General features: G+C 40.3%; 1 protein-coding gene across 1 annotated transcript; it reads left to right on the forward strand.

Moving 5' to 3' along the window:
* The first annotated feature begins 313 nt into the window (after positions 1-313).
* Positions 314-22,606, forward strand: Rnf11 (ring finger protein 11). Its single transcript, XM_057785249.1, has 3 exons — positions 314-904; positions 19,578-19,747; positions 20,748-22,606. The coding sequence occupies exons 1-3, from the start codon at positions 782-784 to the stop codon at positions 20,917-20,919; spliced, it is 465 nt and encodes a 154-aa protein (XP_057641232.1). The 5' UTR covers positions 314-781; the 3' UTR covers positions 20,920-22,606.
* Positions 22,607-26,272: the final 3,666 nt, after the last annotated feature.

Genomic DNA, 26,272 nt, shown 5'->3' on the forward strand with positions numbered 1-26,272 from the left:
TGCCCGCCGGGTGCTGGGATTAAAGGCGTGCACCTCCACCGCCCGGCAGGAGAAGCTATTTAAACACCTCAGCTACCTGCCTGATCCATTGAGCTGCGGGCATAGAAACGTCACCTGGCAGGCAGGGGGAAGAGTCTCTGAGGACGCTGCGCAGGTGAGGGAGCAACCTCCGGCCGCGAGCGGGGCGCAGGCTGGATGCCAAAGGAGCGGGCAGGTACCCAGTCAGGACCTTAAACTCACGGCCCTGCTGGGGGCGGGGCGCGCGGAGCCCGGGGCGGGGCCGGAGCACGCACGGCGGCGTGACGTAGGCCCGGCTGGCCTCGTTCTGGCTGCCGCCGCCGCGCTAAGGCGGAGTAGGATGAGGCCCCGGGCCGCGGCTCCAGCGTCGGCAGGGGCAACAGCAGCTGAGGCAGCAGCTGAGGCAGCCGCGACGGCCGCGCCCCCCCCTCCTGACCTGGATTAGGCCCAGCAGCCCCGTGGCCGCCGCCGCCCCGCGGGGGGCGGGGTGGGGGAAGCGCTCGGTCTCCCCGCCCCCGCCCCCCTCAGGCTCCCGGCGCGACCCCGGCGCAGCCCGCGGCCTAGCCTCGCGCCCCCTGCCCCGGGGGCTGGCATGAGCGGCCCCTCGGCGGCGCCGGGGCGCGGGGGAGCCGCCGCCTGAGTCCCCGGGCCTGCCCGCCTCGGACCCCGCGGCGCCGAGCTCGCTGGCCGCTGAGTGTGCGAGAGACCGGGTCCCAGCTTTCTTCCTCCCCCAGATCGCACGCACGCACCCCAGCCCCGGAAGATGGGGAACTGCCTCAAATCCCCGACCTCGGATGACATCTCCCTGCTTCACGAGTCTCAGTCCGACCGGGCTAGCTTTGGCGAGGGGACGGAGCCAGATCAGGAGCCGCCGCCGCCATATCAGGTAGGGGAGGGTGTGTGTCGCGGCGGGAGGGGAGGCGGCTCAGGCCCTCTGCCCTTGGCCTCCGCGGCCTAGCCTGGGAGGGGGGGCACTGACCCCTTCGGGGCTGGCCTTGAGGGTGTCTGCTGCCCAGTCCTCGGGCCGAGAGCGAGCGGTCTCGCCTTCCCCTTGGGCGCCGTTTGGGGACGGTGTTCTGTCCTTGAGTTCAGGAATCGCGTCTGTAATCGTATCCCCTTGGCCGGTGTCTGGTAGTTAGCTTCTGGAGTTAAGGATGACATGGTTTTCCTGCCTTTATGTCTGAGTTGTGTGATTTCCTCAAGAGACTGCCGACAGGATTATGGGTTGTGGGTAGGTTGTCACCCCCCCCCCTTTATATTTGTGTCTTCTGTATAATCCTCCCCTCTCCCACCCTATCTATCTTTGATAATTGGTTCTGGTAGGACGTCTTTTTACCATCTACTTGAGAGGTAGAATTCCAAGTGGGGATTTTAGCCTTCGCTTCATGAAGAGTTACTTGTTTATGTATACATATGTGGTAATTTTTAAGCCCCTCCTCTTTTGCTCCACCCCTGTGACACACCTTTTAAGTAAGTTGACTTAATAAAACCTTGATTATCTTGAACATTAGAGACCTTTCAGCATGACTTGGAAAACGCCATCTGTTACTTAAGGCCTTCTCTTTGATAAAGACTCTTGAATGGGTCTTTCTAGATGATAGTAAACTCCCAGGTGGGCTTGAATGCAATTCTTTAGTATTTTCCTGAAGAGAGGCCAGTTTTCTAACTGGGTAGTCGCCTTTGTTTTTTTTTGTGGTGACATCATTAGTTTAGTGTTTTCTTTTCTCAATTCTGTGTAAAGCAGTTTCTCATCATGTGGGGAAAAAGGGATCATATATGCTGATTTCCTGACCCCCTTTAGGGCTCTTTGGTTAGTCCTGTCTTCATTGTAGCCTCGCAGAAGCCTCTGTATTTCAGGCTTACCAAACCAGGCTGTTGACAATTTTGTCTTCACACCAGGTGATCTTTCTGCTAGGATCCTTTTCCCCAAGGTTGCTCAGGTGAACATCTAATCCTCTTTAAGGACTCAGCTCAGTATCTGAAGTCCTGACATTCCCCTCCCTTCCTCCCTAGATTTCCTGGATATGTCCCCCTGAGCCTTCTACACTTATAGAAGCAATACTGAGCCTATAATAATTTAGTATCTTTGTTTAGGTAATGTTGTCTCATCCTTGAAATAATGTGTTCCCCTCCCCTTGTATAAGCTGAATGTGAGACATTTCCAGGTGCTTTTTTATACCCCAGCATCTGATTCATTGTAGGTACTCCAACTGAGATAAATGAAGGACAAAAGCTCCGTTCTCAATGTTTCATGCGATTTGTCACATAAAAATGCAGTATTTACTATGTTTATGTACCCTGTTTCTCCCAGCTTGTTCAAGTTACTCCAGGAGCAGACTCTATTTATCAGTAGCAGGAATTGAACTGAGAGCCCTGTACATGCTAGCAAAGCACTACTACAGGGCCATGACTCCAGTCTCCCTGCCCCCTTTTAAAAGTTTTATTGTCAGTGTCTCACAGAGTCACCCAGACAGGTCTTGAACTTTGTCCTACTGCCTCAGCCTCCAGAGTTGCTGGAATTACAGGCCTATAACCACCAGACCTCTCTTTCACGTATCTGTCCATAACTTGTTGTTTCTCCTTCTACGATAGCTACTCAACAGCTATATTTATTTAGGTGTCATAATCAAACTTCCCCCCCAAAGTCTATACTTCTTAGCTTCTTTCTAGGAAAATTGAAATCTGACTTGTTCCTTTCTCTGTTACCACTACCATAATTTTAGAGTTTATGGGAACTATATTTTTGTCCTTTCCAAAGGGACAAAAACAGTACCTTTTTTTTTTTGGAATGTGTTATTTTTGACAGTGGAAATTATTGTGGTTGCCTTTTTCCTGAAGTGAATGACCCAGCAGATACTGATATGCAAAGTTAATATGAATCGAAAGAAAATGGTTACCTTAAAAGATGAGAACATAAAAAAATTTTTAGTCTGACATGGTAGCTCATGCCTGTCATCCTAGTACTTGGAAGGAGGGCTGAGGCGGGAGGATTGCTGACAGTCAGTTCTACATAGTGAGTTCTATTTGAGGTCGCAATACATGGTGCATTCTATGCTGGTCTGGGCTAAAGAATGAGACCCTTTCTCTAGGTTAAAATTCTTTTAAAATAAAGCTGTAGAAATAATGTCCCCTTGAAGTCTTACTAATACTTGTTTTTACATGATTTGGGAAAGTAGCAGTCCAAAGTAAATTATTTATATCTGGACTTTTTATAAGAATTAGTATATTATTAACATAATAGCTACAGTGATGTTAACTTTTTTGCAGAATAGACTCAGACTAGCCATGGTGGCATACACCTTTAAATTCCAGTAGCAGGGAGTCAGAGCTGGGGCAGAAGTGGTGGATCTTGACTTCCAGGCCAACCTGATTGACTATCAAGTTCCAGGCCAGCCAGGGATAAATAGTGGGACCTTGTCTCTCAAAAAAAAAAAAGGAAGAAAGAAAGAAAGGAAAGAACATAGGATAGACTCAGTTGCAATAGGTCTTTAAGTGGGAAATACCGGATTATAACATTAAAAGAGCATGTGTTTGTTCTCCTGTGACAAGTACTTAAAACATAGTTTTTGTATTAAGGTTGTACAGTATACAGGTATGTCAAGGTTCAGCAATTTCTACTAACAGTAACTGACAGACTTTATTTGAGCTTGACATCCTGGGTTGCATATGTAGCTTAGTAGTAGAAATGTGCTTAGTATGTGAGACCCTGGGTTTTATATGTGCACCAAACAAACGAAGCATAGTTCACAATAAAACAAATTGTGCACCATTATGGCCAAGCATTTGCATGGAGCCCTTGTTTCTTGGGTGTTTGTTTCTCAACTTTTTTTGTTGCTGATTTCATTTTGTATTTTTATTTCTCTTGTATTTTGTGACAGGGTGTCTCTCTGAGACTTAAGCTCCTGACTCAGCCTCCTGAGTGATTGCAGGGGTGAGCATCATACCAGGTTCTGTAACCTATCTAGTTCTGGTTTCACCCTCTTCTCTGTACCGTGTTCTCAACCTAGCAGCTAGGGTGATGGGACCACGGTAGTCTACTAAACTCTTTAATGGGTCCATGTTTGATTCTAGAAAAATTCCCTAAGTCCTAGTCCAGCTCTTCCCCTGGCTGTACTGTACTAAGATAGTCTAGGTCTCAGACCTTTGTCCTGTTTGTTCTCTGACTGGATAATTCCCTAGGTTTCACGTGAATGCATGACTGATTCCCTGACCACCTTCAAGTTTTTATTTTTTGTTTTTGGTAGTGAGGGAAATTTTGCATGAGGGACTGCACTGGAGATCAAACACAGGGTCTTAGACATGCTAGGCTAACACTGTACTGCATTCCTGAAACTTTAAAAGGCAGGGTCTCATGTAGCCTAGGCTGGCTCACAACTGACTGTAGCCAAGGATGACCTTTAAACTCCTGATAATCAAACGCAAGCCTGTAACACCTGTAATCTCAAAAGATTAGGAGTTCAGGGTCAGCCTAGGTTGTCTGAGGTTTGTTTGTTTTTTTAATATCTATTTATTATATATACAGTATTCTGTCTACATGCATGCCTGCAGGGCAGAAGAGGCCACCAGATCTCATTACAGATGGTTGTGAGTCACCATGTGGTTGCTGGGAATTGAACTCAGGACCTTTGGAAGAACAGGCAATGCTCTTAACCGCTGAGCCATCTCTCCAGCCCCATCTGAGATTTTTGTTTCCAGGAAAAAATAAGCATACCTAAAAAGCCAAATGCCATTAATAGTAAATATAAGAATTGGTTTAAAAGTTATTGATTAAAATAATTTCACTTTTTTTTTGCCTTACATAATTATTGGCTGCCACAATAAAGTATGCATTTTATGGGAGAATGCTTGAAATCTCTATCCAGAGTGTGTTAAGGATTACATTCTGTTCAGGAGCTTAGTGAGTGAATATATGTAGATTGATGTGTCTCAATTTTACAGTATTTATAGATTATCCTGACTTGTTGGTTCATCTCAACAGATTCATGGTGTATTAAAAGTAATACATGATAGTCTATACTTTGAATTGTTTTTTTCCTATACTAGTATAGAGGAGATTTTTGATTTTTGTTTGTTCTGAGACAAGGTCTTTATATGTAGTCCAAGCTTGCTCAGAATAAACTATATAGTCTTAGCTGACCTTGACTTCCTTAGGCAGCTTCCCAAGTGCTGGGATTACAAGCTTGCATCACCAGACCCTACTTTGTTACTCTTTAATGCTAGGCAACAGTCTTCAGCTCTCCTTTAGCCAGGGTATCACAAGGATACTTTTGAACTGTACTATATTACTAAGCTATGTTGTTGGTAGGGGAAGATAACACTAAATGAATTTTTAACCTAAGGATGTTTTTGACTTACTGTGGCTTTATCAGGGTTAACTCCACTATAAATCAAGGAATATCTTTAGTTTGAAATGGATTGTTTGGGAAACAGGGTGTGCAATTCTGACTGGTCTTGAACTTCAGTCAGTTTGGCCTCACCCTCCCACGTGCTAGTATCTTAAGTGTATGGAGGCTAGATGACAACCAACTTTAACTGTTATTGCTCAGATGCTGTTGCCTAGATTTTTTTGAGATAAGATCTCACTGGTTTGTTGCAAGGTTGGTTGGCTAGGGAGCCCAGGGGACCCACTATCTACAGCTTCTCAGCTCTACAAAAGTCAGCTTTTTTACATAGATTTTGGAGACCAAAGTCAGGTCATCCTGCTTATCGCAAGCACTTTGCCATCTTTCCTTTTCGTTTTAGACTCACATGGACCTGTTTTCAAATTCTGACTCTAGTGCTTACATGTAAAATGGCGGGAGGGGGGGCTACTTTCACAAACAGGAAAACATTTGTGTTTTGCATATTTTAAATTATGATTGAATAATGCTTCTCTGTGTGTTATGTATATGGTCATTTGCATGTGCGAATATACATGGAGGCCAGAGGTGCTCTGATTTTTTGTTTTTTGTGTTTTTGAAGCAGGGTCTTTTTGTTTGTGAAATGGGGTTTCTGTGTGTAGCCCTGGCCATTCTGAAACTCATTTTGTAGACTATAGACTGGCCTTGAACTAACAGATACCCCTGCCTCTGCCTCCTAGTGCTAGGATTAAAGACTCTGGGTGCCACCATGCCTAACTCCACCTTACCTTTTGAGATACTCTCTCTGAACCAGGACCTCATCAGTTTGGCTGAGCTCACTTGGCTGAGCTCACTGTCTTAAGAGCTCCAAGGATCCCTGCCTTCCCAGCACATGTAATGTGCCTTGCTGTGCCCAGTCAGCCTATATTTGGGTGGGTGTTGGTGATCCAGATTCAGGCGCTCATGAGGTGAACTGAACCCACAGCCCTGAATAAGACTTCCTTTAAAGTATCTTGTTAAAAGGCCTAGTCTAAAGGGTAGGTGATTCAGTGATTAAAAGCCCTTACACAGAGGAACTGGATTTTGTTACCAGCACTTCCATATGGGTCACAGTTGCCTTAAACATCAGTTCCAGGGGATCCGATGCCCTTTTCTGGCCTTCATGGTCTCCTGCATGCATTTGGTACACAAATGTAGGCACAATTAACTTTTTGTTTTTTTGAAAAGTTCAGGTGTGTCCTTAAGTTACAAAAAATAACTTCTCTTTAAAAATCTAGACCAGCAGGACTGGAGAGGTGACTCAGCAGTTAAAAGCACTTGCTCCTGCTGGAGACCCATATTCCATGCCACCACCCATACCAGTCTCTGGTTTTCTGCATGTGTGTGGGTCACATACATAAAACCGATTTTTCTAAGTTGCCCTTGCTTGTCTGAAACTGGTTATGTAGAGCAGATAGCAGTCCAGAAGGTGTGTGCTACCATACCCAGCTTAGCTGTTGGGTAATTTCGTAATTTTTGGTTTCCAGATTAACTTCCTCAAATGAGGATGATATATTAAACTTTTTATTGATGTACAGCACAGTAAATATTGTAGACGTGCAGGAGGTGGAGGCAGAAGTTCAAGGCCAGCCTGCATGACATCAGACCTTGTTTGAAAGATAAATCAAAATATTGACACCTAGTGACTATTTAGCTAGCATAGAAGTATGCCTTTTCTGTGTTGTCATCAACTTAATTGAGATTCTCATTAATTCCTACAACAATAGATAGCTTAATTGGTGTCTTCTCTACCCTTTCCCTTCTACCTTGCCCCAGATCAGATCCTTTGTGGATTAATCCTTAGTGGTTCTTTGACTAATGTTGATCTCTAAGTACTCTTTGTGTGGTTTTAACTCTGTGCCTTTCAGGCCTTTGTAGCCCTATATTTTCTCTTATACAGCTTGTAGTCCAACTAGACTGAACAGTTTTGCCTTCTGTGTTGTTTTATTTTGTATGTGTGTGTGTGTGCCTGACTGCTGAGGTACAGAAGTCCACCTACCTCTCTGCTGGGATTAAAAAGACTTTGACCATTACTCCATTTTGTTTTGTTTAATGAAAATTGTATGTGTGCACACATGCACATGCTTACTCACACAACTTCGAGTGCACTTGTGTTATGGCATAGGTGTGGTAATCAGAGGATAACTTTGCAGGTGTCTTCCATTTTCATGGGAATTCCAGGATCAAACTGAGGTCTTCAGGCGCATATGTTGGTCCCAAGTGTCATTACCTGCAAGCCATCTCATAGACCCCTGACTTTTATTTGTGACAGTGGTTGAAATTTTTGTGGTTTGTGTCTGACTTTGAACTGAGTCTTTGAATTAAATGTTATTAAGGATGCCTGTTCCAGTCTGTGTCAACAGTTTAATTCTAGAACCAATTATAGAGTAACATGAGAAGATGGGCAATGAGATGAGAGTTACTTGGTATAAAAAAAATCTGAACTTGATTTTTTTTTTTTTTTTTGGTTTTTCGAGACAGGGTTTCTCTGTGGTTTTGGAGCCTGTCCTGGAACTAGCTCTTGTAGACCAGGCTGGTCTCGAACTCACAGAGATCCGCCTGCCTCTGCCTCCCGAGTGCTGGGATTAAAGGCGTGCGCCACCACCGCCCGGCTGAACTTGATTTTTCTAACTTTTAGATAAAACTTGGTTTTAGATCTCAATTTCATAAAACAAAATACTTGCTATAGGACAGATTCTTTTGTTTTTCGAGACAAGGTTTCTCTGTATGACCCTGGCTGTATTGGAATTAGCTTTATAGACCAGGCTGGCCTCAAATTAAGATTTACCTTGCCTCCCAGTGCTGAGATTAAAGGCATTTGAGAAATTGTAGATTTATTTCTGTGCTTATTCATGACAGGGTCTGAAGTAGCTCAGGCTGGACTTGAACTTGAAATGTAATTGGGAATGACCTCCAACTCCTTGTCTTCCTACTTCTACCTCCCAAATGCTAGGGTTAAAGGCATATTCCATCATACCCAGCATGATTCTGTTTTTCAGGGCTTTATTTCTAAATGGGAAAAATTTTTACAGATGGCTACTATGAATGTTTTCTTCAACCCCCCCCCAAAAACCATGTGCCATTTCTTTAGTTACTTTTTGTTGTTGTTGTTGTTGTTGTTGTTTGTCTTCACTAAATTTTAGCCAGGTAAATTCCAGAAATGGGGATAGTAATTGGAGGGTACTCACAGATGTAATCAGAAAACAGAGTCTCACTATGTGGGCCTGGATGACCAGGAACTTGCTATGTAGGACAGGCTGATCTTAAACTCAAAGAGCTATCTGACTGTTTTCCAACTGCTGGGATTAAAGGTGTGCAACACACAAACACACATAGTGCATGTATGAACGCACCCCTGTCCCTAGGAAGAAATGGTACATATTTTGCTGTTTTGAGTATGTGTCTTCCAAGTTTTGCCTTCAGAACCATGGTTAAAAATGATAGGCTTCTATTCTATGTAGCACAAATTCTATTTGGTATTAATAATAAAAACCCAGAGTCTAATATAAGGGTTAATGCTGAAGATAAGAGAAGCAAAGTGGCCAGCCACTAGAGAGTTCTTTTACCTCTACCAATGCTCAGACCAAAGGAGTCATCCTGTCCTCAGATTGTCTCCTCAGACTTGTCATCCTCAGATTGCAACTGTCTCCACCAAACCTCAGACTGCACTGAGCTCCTGTCTCTTCCTGCCTTATAGTCCTCTCTTTACCCAACCATAACACTCCTGTCTCTACCTCCCTAGTGCTGGGATTAAAGGTGTGGGATCCCCAGTGCTGGAATCACCTTTGTGTAAGCTGTTTCTCTTTTAGACAGATTCAATCTTGTGTAGCCCAGGGTGACCTTAACTAACAGATTCCTCTGCCTCTCTCTTTTTGTCTAAAATAAAATAAAAACAGCTATAACTAATATAAGAAACTATATACAATAAGTACAATAATTGTATAATGTACCGGCAATAAATACATCAACAATGTCTAGTCCATTGACAAATTCAGAGAAAGTACTCTGTCCTTTGTGTTGTACAAATCTGTATTCAAATAAATTATCAAGTAAACAAGTTACTAGTAGGTGTTTTGACATTATGATGCCATCTGGAAATGTGTTAGACCCATATAGCTATCCTATGAAATATGACCATGGGATACAGGTTGAACATGCGGATTGCTTGGTTTAGTAGATAGACAATTGAGTTTTAGAGGTAGATATGGGTAATGATTATATGTAAATAGTACTGAGCTATAAACTTAAGTTATTAAAGTGGTAAATCTCATGTATTTTAAAACAAAATGGGAAAATTGTGCTATAAAAATCTAGATGCTTGTTTATCATATTTAATGTTGGGTTGCAAGTACAGGATTTTTAGATTAATTTTTCTTTTTATTTGTGTGTGTGTGTGTGTGTGTGTGTGTGTGTGTGTGTTGGTGCCCATGGACTCTAGAAGAGATCAGATCCTGGGCTGGAGAAATGGCTCAGAGGTTAAGAGCATTGCCTACTCTTCCAAAGGTCCAGAGTTCAATTCCCAGCAACCACATGGTGGCTCACAACCATCTGTAAATGGCATACAGACAGAATATTGTATACATAATAAATAAATATTTAAAAAAAGAAAAAAGAAAAAATGTTATTTAAAAATTTGAGATCAGATCCTTTACAGCTGGAGTTAGTCAGCTGTGAGCTGCCCTATATAGATAGGTTCCAGGAACCTAACTCTTACTTGTCTTCTGAAAGCAGTGTGTGTGTGTGTGTGTGTGTGTGTGTGTGTGTGTGTGTGTGCTCTTAAATGCTGTGCCATAGCTCCAGTCTTATAAGCATATCTTTTAATTAAATAACCAGCCTGATGTGTGCTCTCAGGAGCTAGATAAGTCATTTTCTTGTTATTAACTAGAAAGCATACAGTAAAGAGTCTGAAAGTGTGGAAATCCAAATATATTTCTCAGTAGAAATTCTTTTTTTTTTTTTTTTTGTTTGTTTTTTTCGAGACAGGGTTTCTCTGTAGCTTTGGTGCCCGTCCTGGAACTAGCTCTTGTAGACCAGGCTGGCCTCGAACTCACAGAGATCCGCCTGCCTCTGCCTCCCGAGTGCTGGGATTAAAGGCGTGCGCCACCACCGCCCGACTCAGTAGAAATTCTTTAAATTTCTAAATATTCAAAAATCAGTCTTCAAATTTATTTATGTGGTTTAGGAGTTCTCTCGTATGTGGGTCTTAGGGATCAAACTTAGGTCATCATGCTTTCTTATCCACTGAGGCTTCCTGTATCCTCTTTCAATATGTGTTATACGCCAAGGAGAAAGGAGAAGTGATGAGTCCCTTACTTTCAAGGAACTAGCTGGTTCAGGAGATAAAACTAGTATGAAATTATTAGTACTAGTTTATGGGCTTTTAGGTTTTTTTAAAAATAATTTTACTCTGTATGAATGTATTGCCTGCATTCATATGTGTACATCAAATGCATACTTGTTTGATCCCCTGGAACTGGGTTTACAAGTGTTTAAGCCACCATGTGGGTGCCGGAAATAGAACCTGGGTCCTTTGCAAGAGCAACAAGTGCTCTTACCTTATCTCTAGTCCCTAATACAGACTTTTGAAGTCTATTACTGTATGATAGTGTAATGAATCATGAACTTGCCATTTAGTTGATGAGGGTTTCCTGTGAAACCTTACATGGAGCCTTACTAAAAAAGTGAGTAAAAACAATTGAGATGTTCTGGTTAGATAAGTTTACAGTTGGAAGAATTATCAATAGGAGGAAGACATGAGTTAGAGTTCAGGGAGGTATGGAATCTTGTACAGTTAAAGTAACACATAAATGGGGATGTGGCTCAGATTGACTGCTTACCTAGCACAAAGCCTTCTGGGTTCTGTCTCCAGCATCACATCTAAGCATGCTGGTACTATTTTGACCACTTAACCACACATACTTAAATATAATATAAATATATATATATATTTATTTATATAATTTATAAGCATTTGGGACATCTTATTTTGCTAATAAAAACAATAGCAATTGTTCTCCATGTAATACTAAGATAAAGGAAAGCCTGAGAGAGTATATTAAGATCTACAACATAAAGATAATTCTTTTCCTGCTCTTACCACACTTGTAAATATGGCCAACATTTGCTGGTTGTTTGTGGTACATGGGATTGAATCCTAGGGCTTTGTGAATGCCAGGCAAGCAGTACTGCTAAGCTGCCATTGTTCTGTTAAAACATTTGAAGTAAAAATTTTCTTGGGAATTACTAGATTTTGTGGTTTTGTTTTTTGGTTTTGTTTTGTTTTTTCCAGACAGGGTTTCTCTGTGGCTTTGGAGCCTGTCCTGGAACTAGCTCTTGTAGACCAGGCTGGCCTCGAACTCACAGAGATCTCCCTGCCTCTGCCTCTCGAGTACTGGGATTAAAGGCGTGCGCCACCACCGCCCGGCTGTTTTGTTTTTTGATACAGGGTTTTTCTGTAATAATTTCTGGCTGTCTGGGAACTTACTCTGTAGACTAGGCTGACCTCGAACTCAGAGATCCACCTGCCTCTGCCTCCTGAGTGCTGGGATCAAAGGTGTACTCCACCAGCTGTGACTGGATTTATAAAATTCTTTTTTACATTTATTTATTTACTTATTGGGAGAAGTGGTATGTCACAGTACACATGTGGAGTTCAAGGTAACTTGCAGGTATTCTCTTTCCTCCATGTGTGTTCTAGAGCTCAAACTCAGGCTTAAGTTGTTTAAGAAAGACTAGGTATGGTGACACTTTTAATCCCAGCCTTTGGGAGGCAGAGCCAGATGATTTTTTTAGTGAACTCCTGGACAGCAAGGGCTGTGTAGAGAGACCCTGTCAAAAAATATTTTTAATTAAAAATTTTAAAAAATATTTTAAAAACTCTTTAAGATAATTGTACTTAGTTGTACAGTTTTGACCACACTAGCTTCGAACTCACAGAGGTCCACCTGCATCTGCCTCCTGAGTGCTGGGATTAAAGGCGTGAGCCACAACTGCCTGGCTATTCGATTTGTTTTAATGAATTGAAAATACCCACAGCCACATGTGGTGGCACACCTTTAATACCAGCACTGAAGAGGCAGAGACAGGTGTATCTGTATGAGTTCTTTGTAACCAGTCTCGTTTACATAATGAGTTCCAGGACAGCCAGGACTATTTAGAGAGATCCTGTCTCCAAAAAAATTAATAAAAGGGGGAAAACTAATAATAACCATATGTCTAAGTCTACTTTGTCATTTGTATGTATACATGCATGTGAGTGCACACACCACCTAACGAGCTCAACATTTTATAAGTTTCTTTCCTATGTTGTTCCACAAACCAGGGATACAATTTTTAAAACCTTGAAATATTCTATTAAATTGATAAATTTTTTGTTCATTTAGATCATTTTATTAAGGTGTGTGTGTATGCTGGTAAAACTGGTGGTAGTAAAGATGGTAGAATGTTTCCCATCTTTGCCATTGAGCATTTTAAGAATCGTGCAAACAGTTTCCATTTGACAATAACCACCAGTTTGTGGTTACACCATGTGTAATCTAGAACTGGATAGGTAGGCAGGAGAGGCCAACTCAGCCAACCTGTGCTACTACTCTGGACTACATGATAAACTGTCTCGAATCAGAAACAAAACAAAAATACTTAAATGGAAAATGGGCAGATGTCTTTGCTGTAAACAGCTTTACATTTGCATTCCAAAGTTCTGTGAGCTTTAGTCTTACCTACATTTGTTCTCAGAACAGGATGAGATGATTTTGACAGGGGGACTGGATTCCAAACCTTTCTTTCAGCGTGTTGGCCAGGAACCCTGCTACTGACTGAACTATATGCCTCTGAAAATACAGGTTTTTAATTTTAGCCATGACCAACTTATTTCATCATTTGAGCTTTTAGTTTTGACTAACCCTAGGTCATTTGAACTGCTCTTGTAATTTTCTAAAGAGTTTTGCATTGTTTGACATGATCTCACCAACCCAGGCTATTCTGGAACTTACTATTTGGAGCTTTACCACTGAGCTGTACCCTCATGCCCCTGAGGAAAACTCCAAAAGAAAGTCAAAATCCAATTTTTCACTTGAGGACTTACAGAAATTGACATGGTAAAATGGAATTGTGTAACAGAAAGTACCTGCAGTACACTGTTTAGTACAGTCTCAGCATTGAAATCCAATGCATTTCCATTGTGTATGATAAAACAGGAACCACCTGTGTAGATTGTACATCTGAATAGAAAGTATAAAAACAATCTAGCTAGTTAGTCTAATTTTAAGTGACCTTGAGAAACTCAGGGTTTTAGGTGAGTATACTAGATCCCTGTTTCTTTAAACCTTAAACTAAAATATTTCACTGGGGTTCAGGAAATGTTATCATTTTAGTAAGTTTTTAAAATGATTTAATTAAAATATATCATCCTTCCAGTTCCTCCCATGTCTCCCTCCTGCTCCATCTCAAATTCATAGCCTCTTTATTTTTGTTACATATATTCTACATATAATACAGACATGTAAATACAAACCCTCAGAGTCTTCTGTTCAGTGTTGCATGTATATATACGTGTGTGTGTATATATATATGTATATGTAAATGATTTTAGGGCAGACCGTTTGGAGTTGGATAACCAATTAGGGTCCTTGTTGAAGACATCCTTATCAGTTGTCACAAGTTGCATATAATTCTTTGTCAAGGGGTGAGGCTTGGTGAGAATTCTTTCTTTCGTGTTAGCATGTCTCCCCACCCAAAAACAAAAAAAAACAAAAAAAAAACCAATTTTTCAATATGTATATGTCAACATAAAATAAAACTTTCCTTTTCTCTATCATATAAAAATTAATGCCTCATGTACCTAAATGGGCTGCATTCTAAGCTGTGCAATATTGGTGTTGAGTATATGCGGGGGGAGGGGTTGTTAATGTGAATTCCCATACAGACTGGGCTACAGAAAATCAAAACCAAACTAAAAACAAAACAGTGTAAATCAGAAAATATCCTCACAGCCTTGGGTTAGACAAAATTTCCTTAGATCTGATGCCAAAAGTTCAAGTGACCAAAAAATAAGTTTGTCTCATTAAAATTAAAAACTTGTGCCTTGCCAGCTGGAGGTATAGCTCAGTGGGAGAACACTTGCTTGGCATGTTCAATGCCCTGGGTAAGATACCTGGCACTTTCAGCAAAAGTAAAAGGAAATGTACTACTAAGTGACTTTTACTGTTTTATTAAAAAAATAAAACCCAGGAGTTAAATATTAGGGATAGGGAATAAACCTGAGAGATCCACAGAGCGATGGAGAAACAATCACGTGCTTTCTTCTCCACCTTCCGGGTTCGAAAAGCCTCGTCTTCTCCTTCATCGTCTACTCCTTATTCCTCCTTTGTGTCCCTCTAGCTTCCTCTGAGTCCACCAGAAAACTCTAGTCAGCTCTGCCAGCTGAATGTGTACTCTGCCTTCCAAACCAAGGTCCAACTCCATTAGCAGTATTGGAGTGCTAACACAGACAAATTTCCCACAACATACTACAAAAGAACAGTAGGTGAAAAGATCTATAGAAGACAAGAAAATGTATGCAAGAAAATGTCATTTCTCTAGACGGTGGTATTTGTCCTATAAAACACATGGACCTAATTTTAAAAAAAGAAGCCAGCAAACCAAAAGATGATTAACATTACTCACAGTCAGCTACCATTCCATACCTACTGGAGTGGTTAAAATAAGATGACAGTTTTGGTGATGAGGAGGAGAAAATTGGGACTATCAGCCATTCATTCCTGGTGTAAATTCAAAGTGGTACTGGTGCTTTGGAAATTGGCAGTTGTTCAAAAGCTTGTGGAGAGTTTCACTCCTGAGTATGTACCAGAGAAATGTTAAGTGAATTTCTGTAATAGTGTGACTTTATGATAGCATCTAAATCAAAACAACCCAAATTCTGGTATATTCAGAGGGTAGAATAGCAAAACAAAAAACAAAACAAAACACCCTGGAGAGTAGGAGTTGTTGAAAGCATTCTGAGTGAAATAATAAACACAAAAAATGGTTGTTACCCCTGCCCCTTTGAGACAGTATCTCATACTGTAGCTCAAGTTAGCATAGGATTCACTATGTTCTGGCAGGCCATGAACTCAATCCATTGCCTCAGGCTACTGGAATAGAAGGCTTGAGCCACTACACCAGGCAACAGGTCATACAATGTACAATTCTGTCCCCAGGAAATGCTTAAAATAGGCAAATCTATAGACAGGTAATAAATGCAGAATTTCTGTTAAAGGGGACAAATTTCTCTAAAATTGACTAATAATTGCATAATTTTATAAATATGAAAGCCTACAAAATAGTATTTTATCTAGGGGAAAGAAAGATGCCTAAGTACACATTTTCTTTTGTGTGGAGGGGAATGGAAGATGGCGGGGAGGGGAGTAGTGTGCTATGGCCAATGTGTGAACAGCGTTTAGAAGTAAGTCCTCTCCTTTACCAAATGGTTCCTGGGTACTCTGACTGGGTTTGACAGGCTTAGTGACAAGTTCCTTTAGCTGTTGAGCCATCTCTTTAGCTCTGAAATTAATTTCAACAGGATCTTGTTGTGTATCTTTGCTCTAGAACTCACTATGTAAACTCTTAAACTCTTAAAGTCACAGATCTGTCTGGGTCTGCTTCCCAAGCACTGGAAAAAGACATACACCATCATGCATGACTACAGTTTATTTCTTAATAATCCATATCTGTGTGGATATGTACACAGAGTACAAGTACCCACAGAGGTCAAGAAGAGAGCATCATAGCCTCTGGAGTTGCAGGCAGTTGTGAGCTCCCCCAAATGGATGTTGGGAACTGAACTTGAATCCTTTGCATGTACTCAAGAGTGTTAACTGTTGAGCCATCTCTCTAGCCCCTTAAATTTAATAAAAAACAGGACTGAGGTTAGAGTTGAGTTGTTAGAGTTCTTGTTTGCTTAACCTAAGTGAAGATTGGGATGTGAGAATGTGTTGGACACTATAATCATAATTTTATAGGTGTAGCATATAGCTAATTTCAACAACCCAGAATATAGAATCAGGAGAATCAGAAGTTCATCCCTGGCTACTAAACAATAGTCTAGGCTACATGCGATCTGCCTTAAACAAAAAATACCAGCCTGCCTCCTTTGTTGGAGTACTCTTTTTCAAATATGCAGGCCATTTTGGCTTATACCATTAAATGTTATGTTTCAGTATCATAGATCTGCGGGCTTTTATTTCTCCATGTATGTATCATTGGGAAACTACATATAAATGTAATTTGCTTTTTGGGGGTTGTCCCTCACCCTTTTATGGTCAAAATTAATGAATCATCTGAACTTAAAACATACGCCGAGACCAACTATTCCAAATCTTCCTTTTTATGGCCTTAAGTGTAAGTCTGACAAAATTTAGAGAAAACATTCCCAGTAAGAGACTGCAGCTGGAGAGGAGGTGGTGCCAACAGCAGCGTGTAAGGAGAAAAATCAAGAGTGAGCTCTCATTTCCTACTGGCTGAAATATACAGCTGTTGGTGACAGACTGCATTCTTTAGTAGTGACTTTATTTTTCCTTCACCACAAGCCAGACTTGTACTATTTCCAGACTTGGATATTATTTAGGCATGTCCCCATTGCATTGTGTTAGTTTCAGAAATTGTATTGTTCTCTAACTTGAGAGTCTCACTTGCTATGCCAAGGATGACCTTGAACTTCTGATTCTCTTGCCTCCATCTGAATTGCTGGGGCTCCAGGTATAATCTACTACCATGCTGGAATTGAATCCTGATTGATAGTGCAGACACATTTTCTTTCTTGAGGGGTGGGAATGTAGACAAGGCTTGACACGGGGTCTCTCTGTGTAGGCCTGGCTGTTCTGGAATATACTGTGGCCTCAAACTCAGACCCCTCTGCCTCCCAAGTGCTAGAATTAAAACCACATTTTACATTTTCATTTGTTTCTTTCTGCATTTGATCTCCAGCACAACAACAAATGTTATATAAATTTTTTTTAGTGTGCCAGAACTTCTTTATGTTTTTTGAGGAGGAGGAGGTGGGTATCTAACCCAACCATTTTCCTTTGCCCTGTGTGAGCATATTTAATCACCATATTTTACTACTTCCTGTTCATTTTATATTGTTTTCTACTATACTGCTGCATGTTTGTTTTTCATGACAATGTTTCTTTGTACAGTGTTGACTGTCCTGGAACTCTGGAACTCACACTGTAGACAAGGCTGGCCTTGAACTCACAAACTGGAGGAACATTTTAATTTAAAATTATCTCTTGAGGGCAAATACTTTTCAAACCCCTCCTACAATGCGGATTCATGTGAGAAACCAAGTAAAGCCTTAAGGAAAATATCGTTTTGAAATGTATTTGCTTCTCCAGTTGTGAATATCATTATCTCAATTTGTGTTTGTAGAACAAATGTGCTATCCTATCAATGATGGTTGGATAAGACTCTAATACATTGCTTGGGAAGCTAAAACAATAGGCCAGCCTGGGCTTACATATGCAAGACCTTGTCTCAAAAATGGGGGAGTTGGGCATGAGATGGCTGAGTTCAATCCCCTGAACCCACATATTGGAAGAAGAAGCCCAACTCACTCAATTTGTTCTCTGACCTCAAACACAAACACTAAATACAGAAATATAAGTAAAGGAAAAAAATCAGAATAAAGGGAAAGGAGGAAGAGGAATCAGAGATGAGCTAGCCACCTTGAGTGACTAAACGAGGTCATCATAGAGTGGCCTAGATACTGAGTTCTGTATTATTTGTGCTTTCTTTACCTCTTGTTTATCTTTATTTACTTGAGTTAGGTCACACTGTGTACCCGGGCTAACTTGGTCTTAAATTGGAAGAAATCTTGGCTCTACTTCCCCTGTGCTAGGATTATGTGTAGGTACCTCACCACTTGCCGCTATAACATTTTTTAAAAGGTGGGGGAGAGGAAGACCTAAGGTTCAGAGGTCTTAAATAATAATTTGGAAATTCTCAGTTGAGAAGGTTATAGAAAAAAACAGAAATATAGTTTGTTTTTGGACCCAAGTTAAATCTAAAGCAGTAAGCTAAGTATTGTCACTTGGAAAAGAAATGCTGATTGCAATTTGCATATAGTTTTCTTTTTCCTTTATTGCTCCTTAGTCTAAGACATTAATTTTTTATAACATTTTATAAAATTCTGATGTTATATGATATAGATTACAGAAATATGAGTACCTTAAATTTTCAATTTTGTTTTGTTTTTGTTTTTTAGTTTCTCTGAATTCCTGGTTGTCCTGGAACTCATTTGTAGACCAGGCTAGCCTGGAACTCAATGAGATCTGCTTGCCTCTACCTCCCGAATACTGGGATTAAAGATGTGCCACTCACTGCTCAGCAGATTTTCAGTAATGTGTCTTGCGATGTTTGAGTTGGAATTATATGCCTGGGGTGCAGATTACTGTGTTAGTCCGAATGCAAAGTATTCTCTTGTATTCTTAGAAAGGGTTATGTGGAGATACGAACCCAAGGGCCTTTCCATTGAGTACTAGCAAGTCTGCCCGTTTGTTTTCACAAACTACCCTACTGATGCTTTATGCAGACTTTTGAAGGCCAGTGTTTCTACTAATTAGTGTGATTAGATTTTATAAACTGATAATTATCTTTTTGTGCTGTTTCCTTGTATATAGGAAATGATTTATTGGTAAATATTTAAGGGTTATACTTTTTGAGGTAGGAGGAGGTGGCAAAAGTGAGCAGTAGAACCTATACAGGGTAGAGTTTACCTTTAATCCCAGCAGAGGCAAGTGAAGTTAGCCACGTAGAGAAACCTTGGATTAAACCAAAAAAGATGAAAAGAAACAGAAGCAAATATAGACATAGCCCTTGTCAGGTTTTATAAATTTACTTTCACTATATTTTTTGTCAAAGTCTTACGTATAGCCCTGGCTGGCCTTGCTTCTTCAATCTCTGTTGGGATTAAAGGTGTGTGAAACCATATCTGGCTCCAGTACACATCTTTGTTGATTTTGAATTGCTATTCTGCAGTCATGGAGTAGAAGTGTCTAAGGTCAGTGAGATACAGTCAAAATTGTTGCATGATTTATCCAGCCTCCCACTTTTCTCAGGGCCCATTTTCCTTCTTTAGCTAAGTAATTTAATATACCCCAGAAAATGAATTTTAAAATAATTTTTTCCTGCACTTTTCATATTTAGGAACAAGTTCCCGTTCCTGTCTATCATCCAACACCTAGCCAGACTCGGCTAGCAACTCAACTGACTGAAGAGGAACAAATTAGAATAGCTCAAAGAATAGGCCTTATACAACATCTGCCTAAAGGAGTTTATGACCCTGGAAGAGACGGATCAGAAAAAAAGATCCGAGAGTAAGTAGTAAATTTATATTTTGAAGATTTGTGTAGCTTTTTTCTTTTTGATGATACTGGAGATTGGACCTAGGTGTCCACCACTAAGCAGTGTCAGTGGTAGGAGAGAATTCTTTCATAACTTCTGAAAGGAATTTTTTCAAGCCTAATGAGGAATTTCACTGTCTTAAGATTTAATAGGGACAGCTATTTTGAGGAATATCAACGGAGATCATCCAATTTACTGTGTTAATGTTTGTCTATATAGCACCATTTAATTAATACCGGTACTTAAGAGCAAAATCTGCCTAGAGCACTAGCTTTGAACTAGTACTCTAGAGTAGAACTGGATTTCTTCTAAGACAATAGAAAAGTGCAGTGGACTTGAAAGTGTTGAGACAGTTTTAACTTAGAGCATCAATGTGAGTAGTCCAGAATTAGTCATTCTGTTTTTGCTTTGTTTTTGAGTCAGTCAGTCTTTTACTATATAGCCCTGACTGGCCAAACTCACAGAGATTCTTGCTTCTGTCTTCAAAGTACTGGAATTATAAGGGTGCACCACCACCACAGGCCCAGTCATTCTCTTTTTACATATGATGAATTTAATATAATGAATATACTCCTGTTTATCCTGAACTCAGTGCAAGGAAAGAGTTGACTTGATTTCCTACCTAAAGCATCACAGTAGATGTGTCCTTTAATGTAATTGTTTTCAGGCACAAAATGAGTTTGACCCTTAATGTAGTTCTCTTTGCTCAGTTAGTTGCTCTCAAGGCTTATAAATTAACAAGAGATCAAAATAAAAGAATATTGATGGATCAGTGCATGTTAGGAAAATTTCAGTTTGCATGCTTTGGTAATGAGTTAACGGGGTAGCTTTAAAAATTTTTAAAGATTTATATTTTGGTTTGTATTTTGCTTGTATATGTGTGTGTGCATTTGGGTTAACCCTGTCTTTGTAAAAAAAATTCTGGAATAGGCTACTTAATGAAAATTTCTGATTTCTTCCTTGTCCCCACAGGTGTGTGATCTGTATGATGGACTTTGTTTATGGGGACCCAATTCGATTTCTGCCGTGCATGCACATCTATCACCTGGACTGTATAGATGACTGGTTGATGAGATCCTTCACGTGCCCCTCCTGCATGGAGCCAGTTGATGCAGCACTGCTTTCATCCTATGAGACTAATTGAGCCAGGGTCTCTCGTCTGACTTCAAGTGAACCATCACTTTTGGTGGTTTTGATCTTTTGTCACTGAGCCCAAAGAGCCAGGGATTAGGAATTAAGATCATGCACAAAAGTTTCCTAAAAATTCCTGGATGGCTGCAGATGTTGAGGAAAGTATGTGATATTTTAGAAACTTACGGGGGAAAGTAGGATGGATCATATTTTTATGTAAAGCCTTGACCCAGTGTTTATAATTGTTATTAGACCTTGTTCTTGCTCCACTACATAGGAATTGTGTAAAGTGTAACAGCAATTGTACATGTTTAAATTGTGTGTGTTGAAGATTAGGAAAAAGATAGTTATTTTTCCTAAATGAGATAAGTTTGTTCTCCCTTCCACCCAAATTCTTTTCTGAAGAGTTACTGGCATTTGGGTCAAGGTTTTATTAAAAGCTACATTTTATAACACTGGCACAAAAAAAGTAGTTTTAAGCTTGTTTGCACAGTTCTTTTTTTCCATTGGAAATGGAATTCATTGCCTTAGGTCTTTTTAAATAGTGTATTATTATCGTTGGGGCTGGCTCTATGCTTGAAAACCAGTTTATTTATAACCTGTTGTAAGTGCTATATTCTGTTTGCAGTTAGGAAATGCAGAATTCAAAGTGATCTCCTAGCTTGTAAGCAAACTGAGATGCACTATCCCTTTTCTATTAAAAATGAGCTGATGTGTCTGGAAACCAACGCAAGCAAAGTGGATTTGATATCCCCTTCCTTGTGTGTCTTATCTTATTGTTTTGGTTGTTAATATGGTAATAATTGAAATTCAAGTTGAAATTTAAATATTAATATTTCTGATTTATTGAGCTTTGAACTATGCCACCATGCTTATGTAAAAATGAAGGTGGCACCATGGTGAAACTTAACAAGAAGTAGTGTTTCAGCTCTTACCAGTTTTGATTCTCTTTCCTGTGACCTCTTTCCGGGCTGTCTGGAACCATAGCAAAAGGATACTGCATCTCTTGTTACTGTAGTGCCGAGGTTATTGAAGTTACAGAAACACATCCAGTCTGTTTCTTAGAAAGGTGTCTGTTAAGTCTTGCTAGGTGACTGACGAGAAAAGTAAATGTGTTTCGTGTTTCGCACACCAATGCAGCAGGATTTGTATAACCATATGACTTCATAGTTGTGATCTCAAAGGAACTTCTTTCCTTTTTCTTGCAGTTAATGTAAGAATACTCTAAGTCTCTAAACTTCTGAAATGTTAGAGGTAGAGATGGTCTAGTAAAGATGTAATGTTTATCCATTTAGCATGTGTTTATTTCTCCTTCTGTTCTCAAGGTGATTTGTTCCCTCAGCTCAGTGATACCGTAGTTAAAAATGATGAGCAGCAGTGCTCTCCACCTAACAAATCAAATGATTCTTTTATATTGTGTTGAGTATTTGACTAACACTTTTTTACATTGAAGTTTCTTGAAGGTTCTTCATAATTGCATCATAGAAGAAATTGTGTCATAAGTAGTCAATTGACATCCAGCTGAAGCATTCATATGTTGCTTAATTTCCCGACAAACCCCATGATGGAAAGACTTAAAAATGAACTTGGAAAATACTGAAATTAGATTTATCAGGTTCTGTTAAATTGTTACATATGTCTTGCTTAATTTCTGTTTATTAATTTATATCCACCCAATTATAAAGTAAATTTGGAGGAAACAGCTGAAGTTGCGCTATATTTTCAGTGATCATTCTTTTTTAATCCTTATTTTCTAATTATACACATTTGTGTCCTCAAGTATTATAGTCAGACTTTTTTCCTAGCTTCTCAGAGTTAGTAAATGAACTTTTCTCAGTTGTCTTTCATGTTGCAGTCTTAGGTTGAAAAAAACAAAAACTGCCGCCTCTGGTGCTCTTGGGCCATCCTCTCTTTAACTTCATTCTGCACATTCCTTGTTAAGAAACATCAATTTTGGAGTCTACTAAATTGTTAAACTTTATAATATAGCCATGAACGGCCTAAAGTTCAGACTAGTTATGTGTTTCCCAGAACATCTAATCTTTTTTTAAAAAAAAATTACACGTAAGTATAAACTACTTTTAAGTTTATGTATATTTTTTTGAGAAATCTCTCCCCCCCCCCCAATTTTTTTTGCTTTGCTTTGCTTTACCAAAGTGGGTTTTTGTTCTGTATTTCTGTGTGTGTGTCAGGCAAAATAGGCAGGTCAGCTTAGGGTCAGCCTTTATATAATTTTCAGGCTTCATCCCGAATCATTTTCTTTATATATCAGTTTAAAGCTTAGAGAAATAGTTTTCATTGCTTTGTATTTACTACTGTCTAATCACATGCGTAGCAACTGGATAGGTTTAAAGCTTCCTAACTAAGTAGGTGTAACTGTCTAGAAATGGGCAAGCTATATTCCATCTTGGCTACAGGATTTGAAATGTCTGGGAAGCCTAACCAGAAAATGGGGGAGGGGAACTTACACAAGTAAAATGCTTGGATATATTTTAAGTTGTGTTTACATTCTTACAAGTCAACTCTTCAATTGGTATTGGAAGACTTACCCCACCCCTGTGTGTGTCTGTGTATTATTTCACAGAACATAGGACCTTAAGGTTCTTTACATAAAGTTCCTTATTAGGGAGAAGGCATTTTTAAATTTTTATTTCTGTGTATCGATATTTTGCCTGCATGTATGTCTCTTGTAACACCTTTGTTCCTGGTGCCTGTGGAGGCCAGAAGAGGGTGTTGGATCCCTCAGAACTGGAGTTACAGACAGTTGTGAGCCTCTATATGCGTGCTGGGAGTTGAGTCCTCTGGGAGAGCAGCCAGTACTGAGCCATTTCACCAGCCCCATAAAGAAGCATTTTAAAAAACAGCTGTTAAGCCAGAGCTACGTGTGGTTTTGACTGAAAGTGGTAACAAGGAAAGAAGGTGAGTTTCTTAGATGGGCAGAACACCTCCCTACCTCACTAGAGGCCCTGAGTTCAAACCCAGGACCAACCACAACAAAAAGTAGTCTAGTTACCTAGGGAAAAAAGCAATGGTACAGTCTGTCCTGTGTTGCAGTATGCACTGTATAGTCCAGGTAGGTTTGTGGCGATCCTCCTGTCTTGGCTTCCTCAGCACTGGGATTTTGGGTATCAGTTACCATTTATAGCAGTAGCAATCATTTCTTAGTCATCTGCTTGCACTGGAATGCAGATGTATCTTAACCAAAATAATAAACTCAATTAACCTTTAGTTATGCACACAAGGAAAGTTGGCTTTTTACTTAATAACTCTGAAGTAATATTAAATTTACTTACTTGAATTTAATTATCTACTCTTATGCATTGGAGGAAAGAAACAGCAAAAAAAAAAAAAATCAATATGTGATCCCTGTTCTGTTTATCTCAAGACTCTTAGGTACTAACTTTATGTTTAAAATACAAACTGCATTGTACCAGTCACTGATGGACCCACATGATATTTACCAGAGCAGTATCAAAAGTGGTCCCTGAAAAAATTGTCACTGCTTTTCAGAGGCCTAAATATTTGGTACGGTAGCACATGCTTGTGACCTCAGTAATTGGGAGGTAAAGGCAAGAGGGTCAGGTCAGTTACTTCTGTGTAGGGCCTGAATTTAACAACACAGACTCTCAGCCCTTTAGTTGCAGAGGGAAAATAATACTTATCCTCTGAACCAAACTACACCCATTTGTTTTTACTCTATGGCGAATTCTTTTTTTAACTTATTTATTGATGTATTTGAGTGCTCTCTGTATATACACCTACAAAACTCACAGCCTTTCCAGGCAGCCTATTTTTGTTGTTGTTCGAGACAGGGTTTCTCTGTAGCTTTGGTGCCTGTCCTGGAACTAGCTCTTGTAGACCAGGCTGGCCTTGAACTCACAGAGATCCGCCTGCCTCTCTCTGCCTCCCAAGTGCTGGGATTGAAGGCGTGTGCTGCTGCCGCCACCCCCCCCCCCCCCCACCACCACCGTGAGCAGTCAGTATTCTTAACCACTGAGCCATCTCTCCACATTAAGCAATTCTTTGTGTTTTTATCTCTTCCTTATCAGAATAATGACACTTCTTTTGTAAATAAGAGGAACTTTAAGGAATCTGAGCATTTCTGATAGGGATGGAGGTCTCATAAAGAATTTGAAGCCAGACACAGGGGCACTTGGAAGCCAAAGGCAGTTCTAGGCCAGCCAACAGCTAACAAGGATTAGGAGGCGGCAAGAAGGAACAGCAGCGAATCTCTTGAATTTACAGTTTTCTCATGAGCCCAGTTTCTTAGCCAGGGCCTCAGGAACTTGAGTGTGCATCAGATTCACCTGGAAGACTTTCTGGGCCTTAAGCCTACAATTTCTAGGTCTGTGAATTTCCTTAAGTTCACAGATGATGCCAATAGTGGTCAGAAACTTATACTTTGAACTTCTTGCCTGAGTGATAGACATTGAGCCAGGCTAAATTTTGTCCCTCCCTGCATTTTGTGTACTGGAGTTAGAAGACACCCTTTGTGCCGCTTGTCATAGACTGTTTAGGATAGGAGCCCTGGAGTGCCATGCACCTTTCATGTAAAAAAGCCACTTGAGAATGCTAAATACAGAAGCAAAGCCAAAAATTGTAGTAGCCTTAATGGTCTTCTCTTAGGGAACTGTGCGGTGTGGCTTATTTACATAATTTTCATCCTTGGTAACATTAGGAAACACTTGGAAGGCATGTGGAGGGCAGAGGATAACTTTGGGAATCAGTTCTCTTCACTTGTGGATGCCAAGTGTCAAACGCAGGTGATCGGGCCTGCATGTCAAACTGAACACTGAACTATCTTGTTGGCCCCTGAGGACTTTTTTTCCTTTAATAGATTCTGACCTGTGGATCATTTGAACTGGTAGGTGTTATGTGTTTGCTTAAGCAAGCATGCCTAGTGTTTGTTTTAACAACGAAAACGGGTGCCCAGTGAGCAGGTAGTAGCCTGGTAGTTTCACACTGGTTCAGTCTGGGCCTAGTGGTGCACAGAAGTCAACCTCTGAGTTTGAGGTCAGCCAAAGCTATGTAGTGAGGTCCTGTCTCAGAACGAACAAAAAAACACTGGTTAGCTTTTGAGTCAGTCTTATTCTTTAGCCCAGGATTGCCTTGTATTCCTGAGCTATCCTACTCTGGCCTCCCAAATGCTGTAATTATAGGCAGGAGGCTACCATACCCAACTAAAAAATAATTATAATTGGGACCTAGAGAGAGCGCGAGCAGCTGTTTATTTAGCAATTATACACATATATGTATTTATATATTACTATATATATTAATAGTTTAAATAATATATATGTTAAATTTCCAGCATTCACTTCAGTCAGCTCACTGTTTCTATAACTCCAGCTCCACAGTATCTAATG

Source organism: Chionomys nivalis, chromosome 11 (assembly GCF_950005125.1).
Source record: "Chionomys nivalis chromosome 11, mChiNiv1.1, whole genome shotgun sequence".
NCBI lineage: Eukaryota > Metazoa > Chordata > Mammalia > Rodentia > Cricetidae > Chionomys > Chionomys nivalis.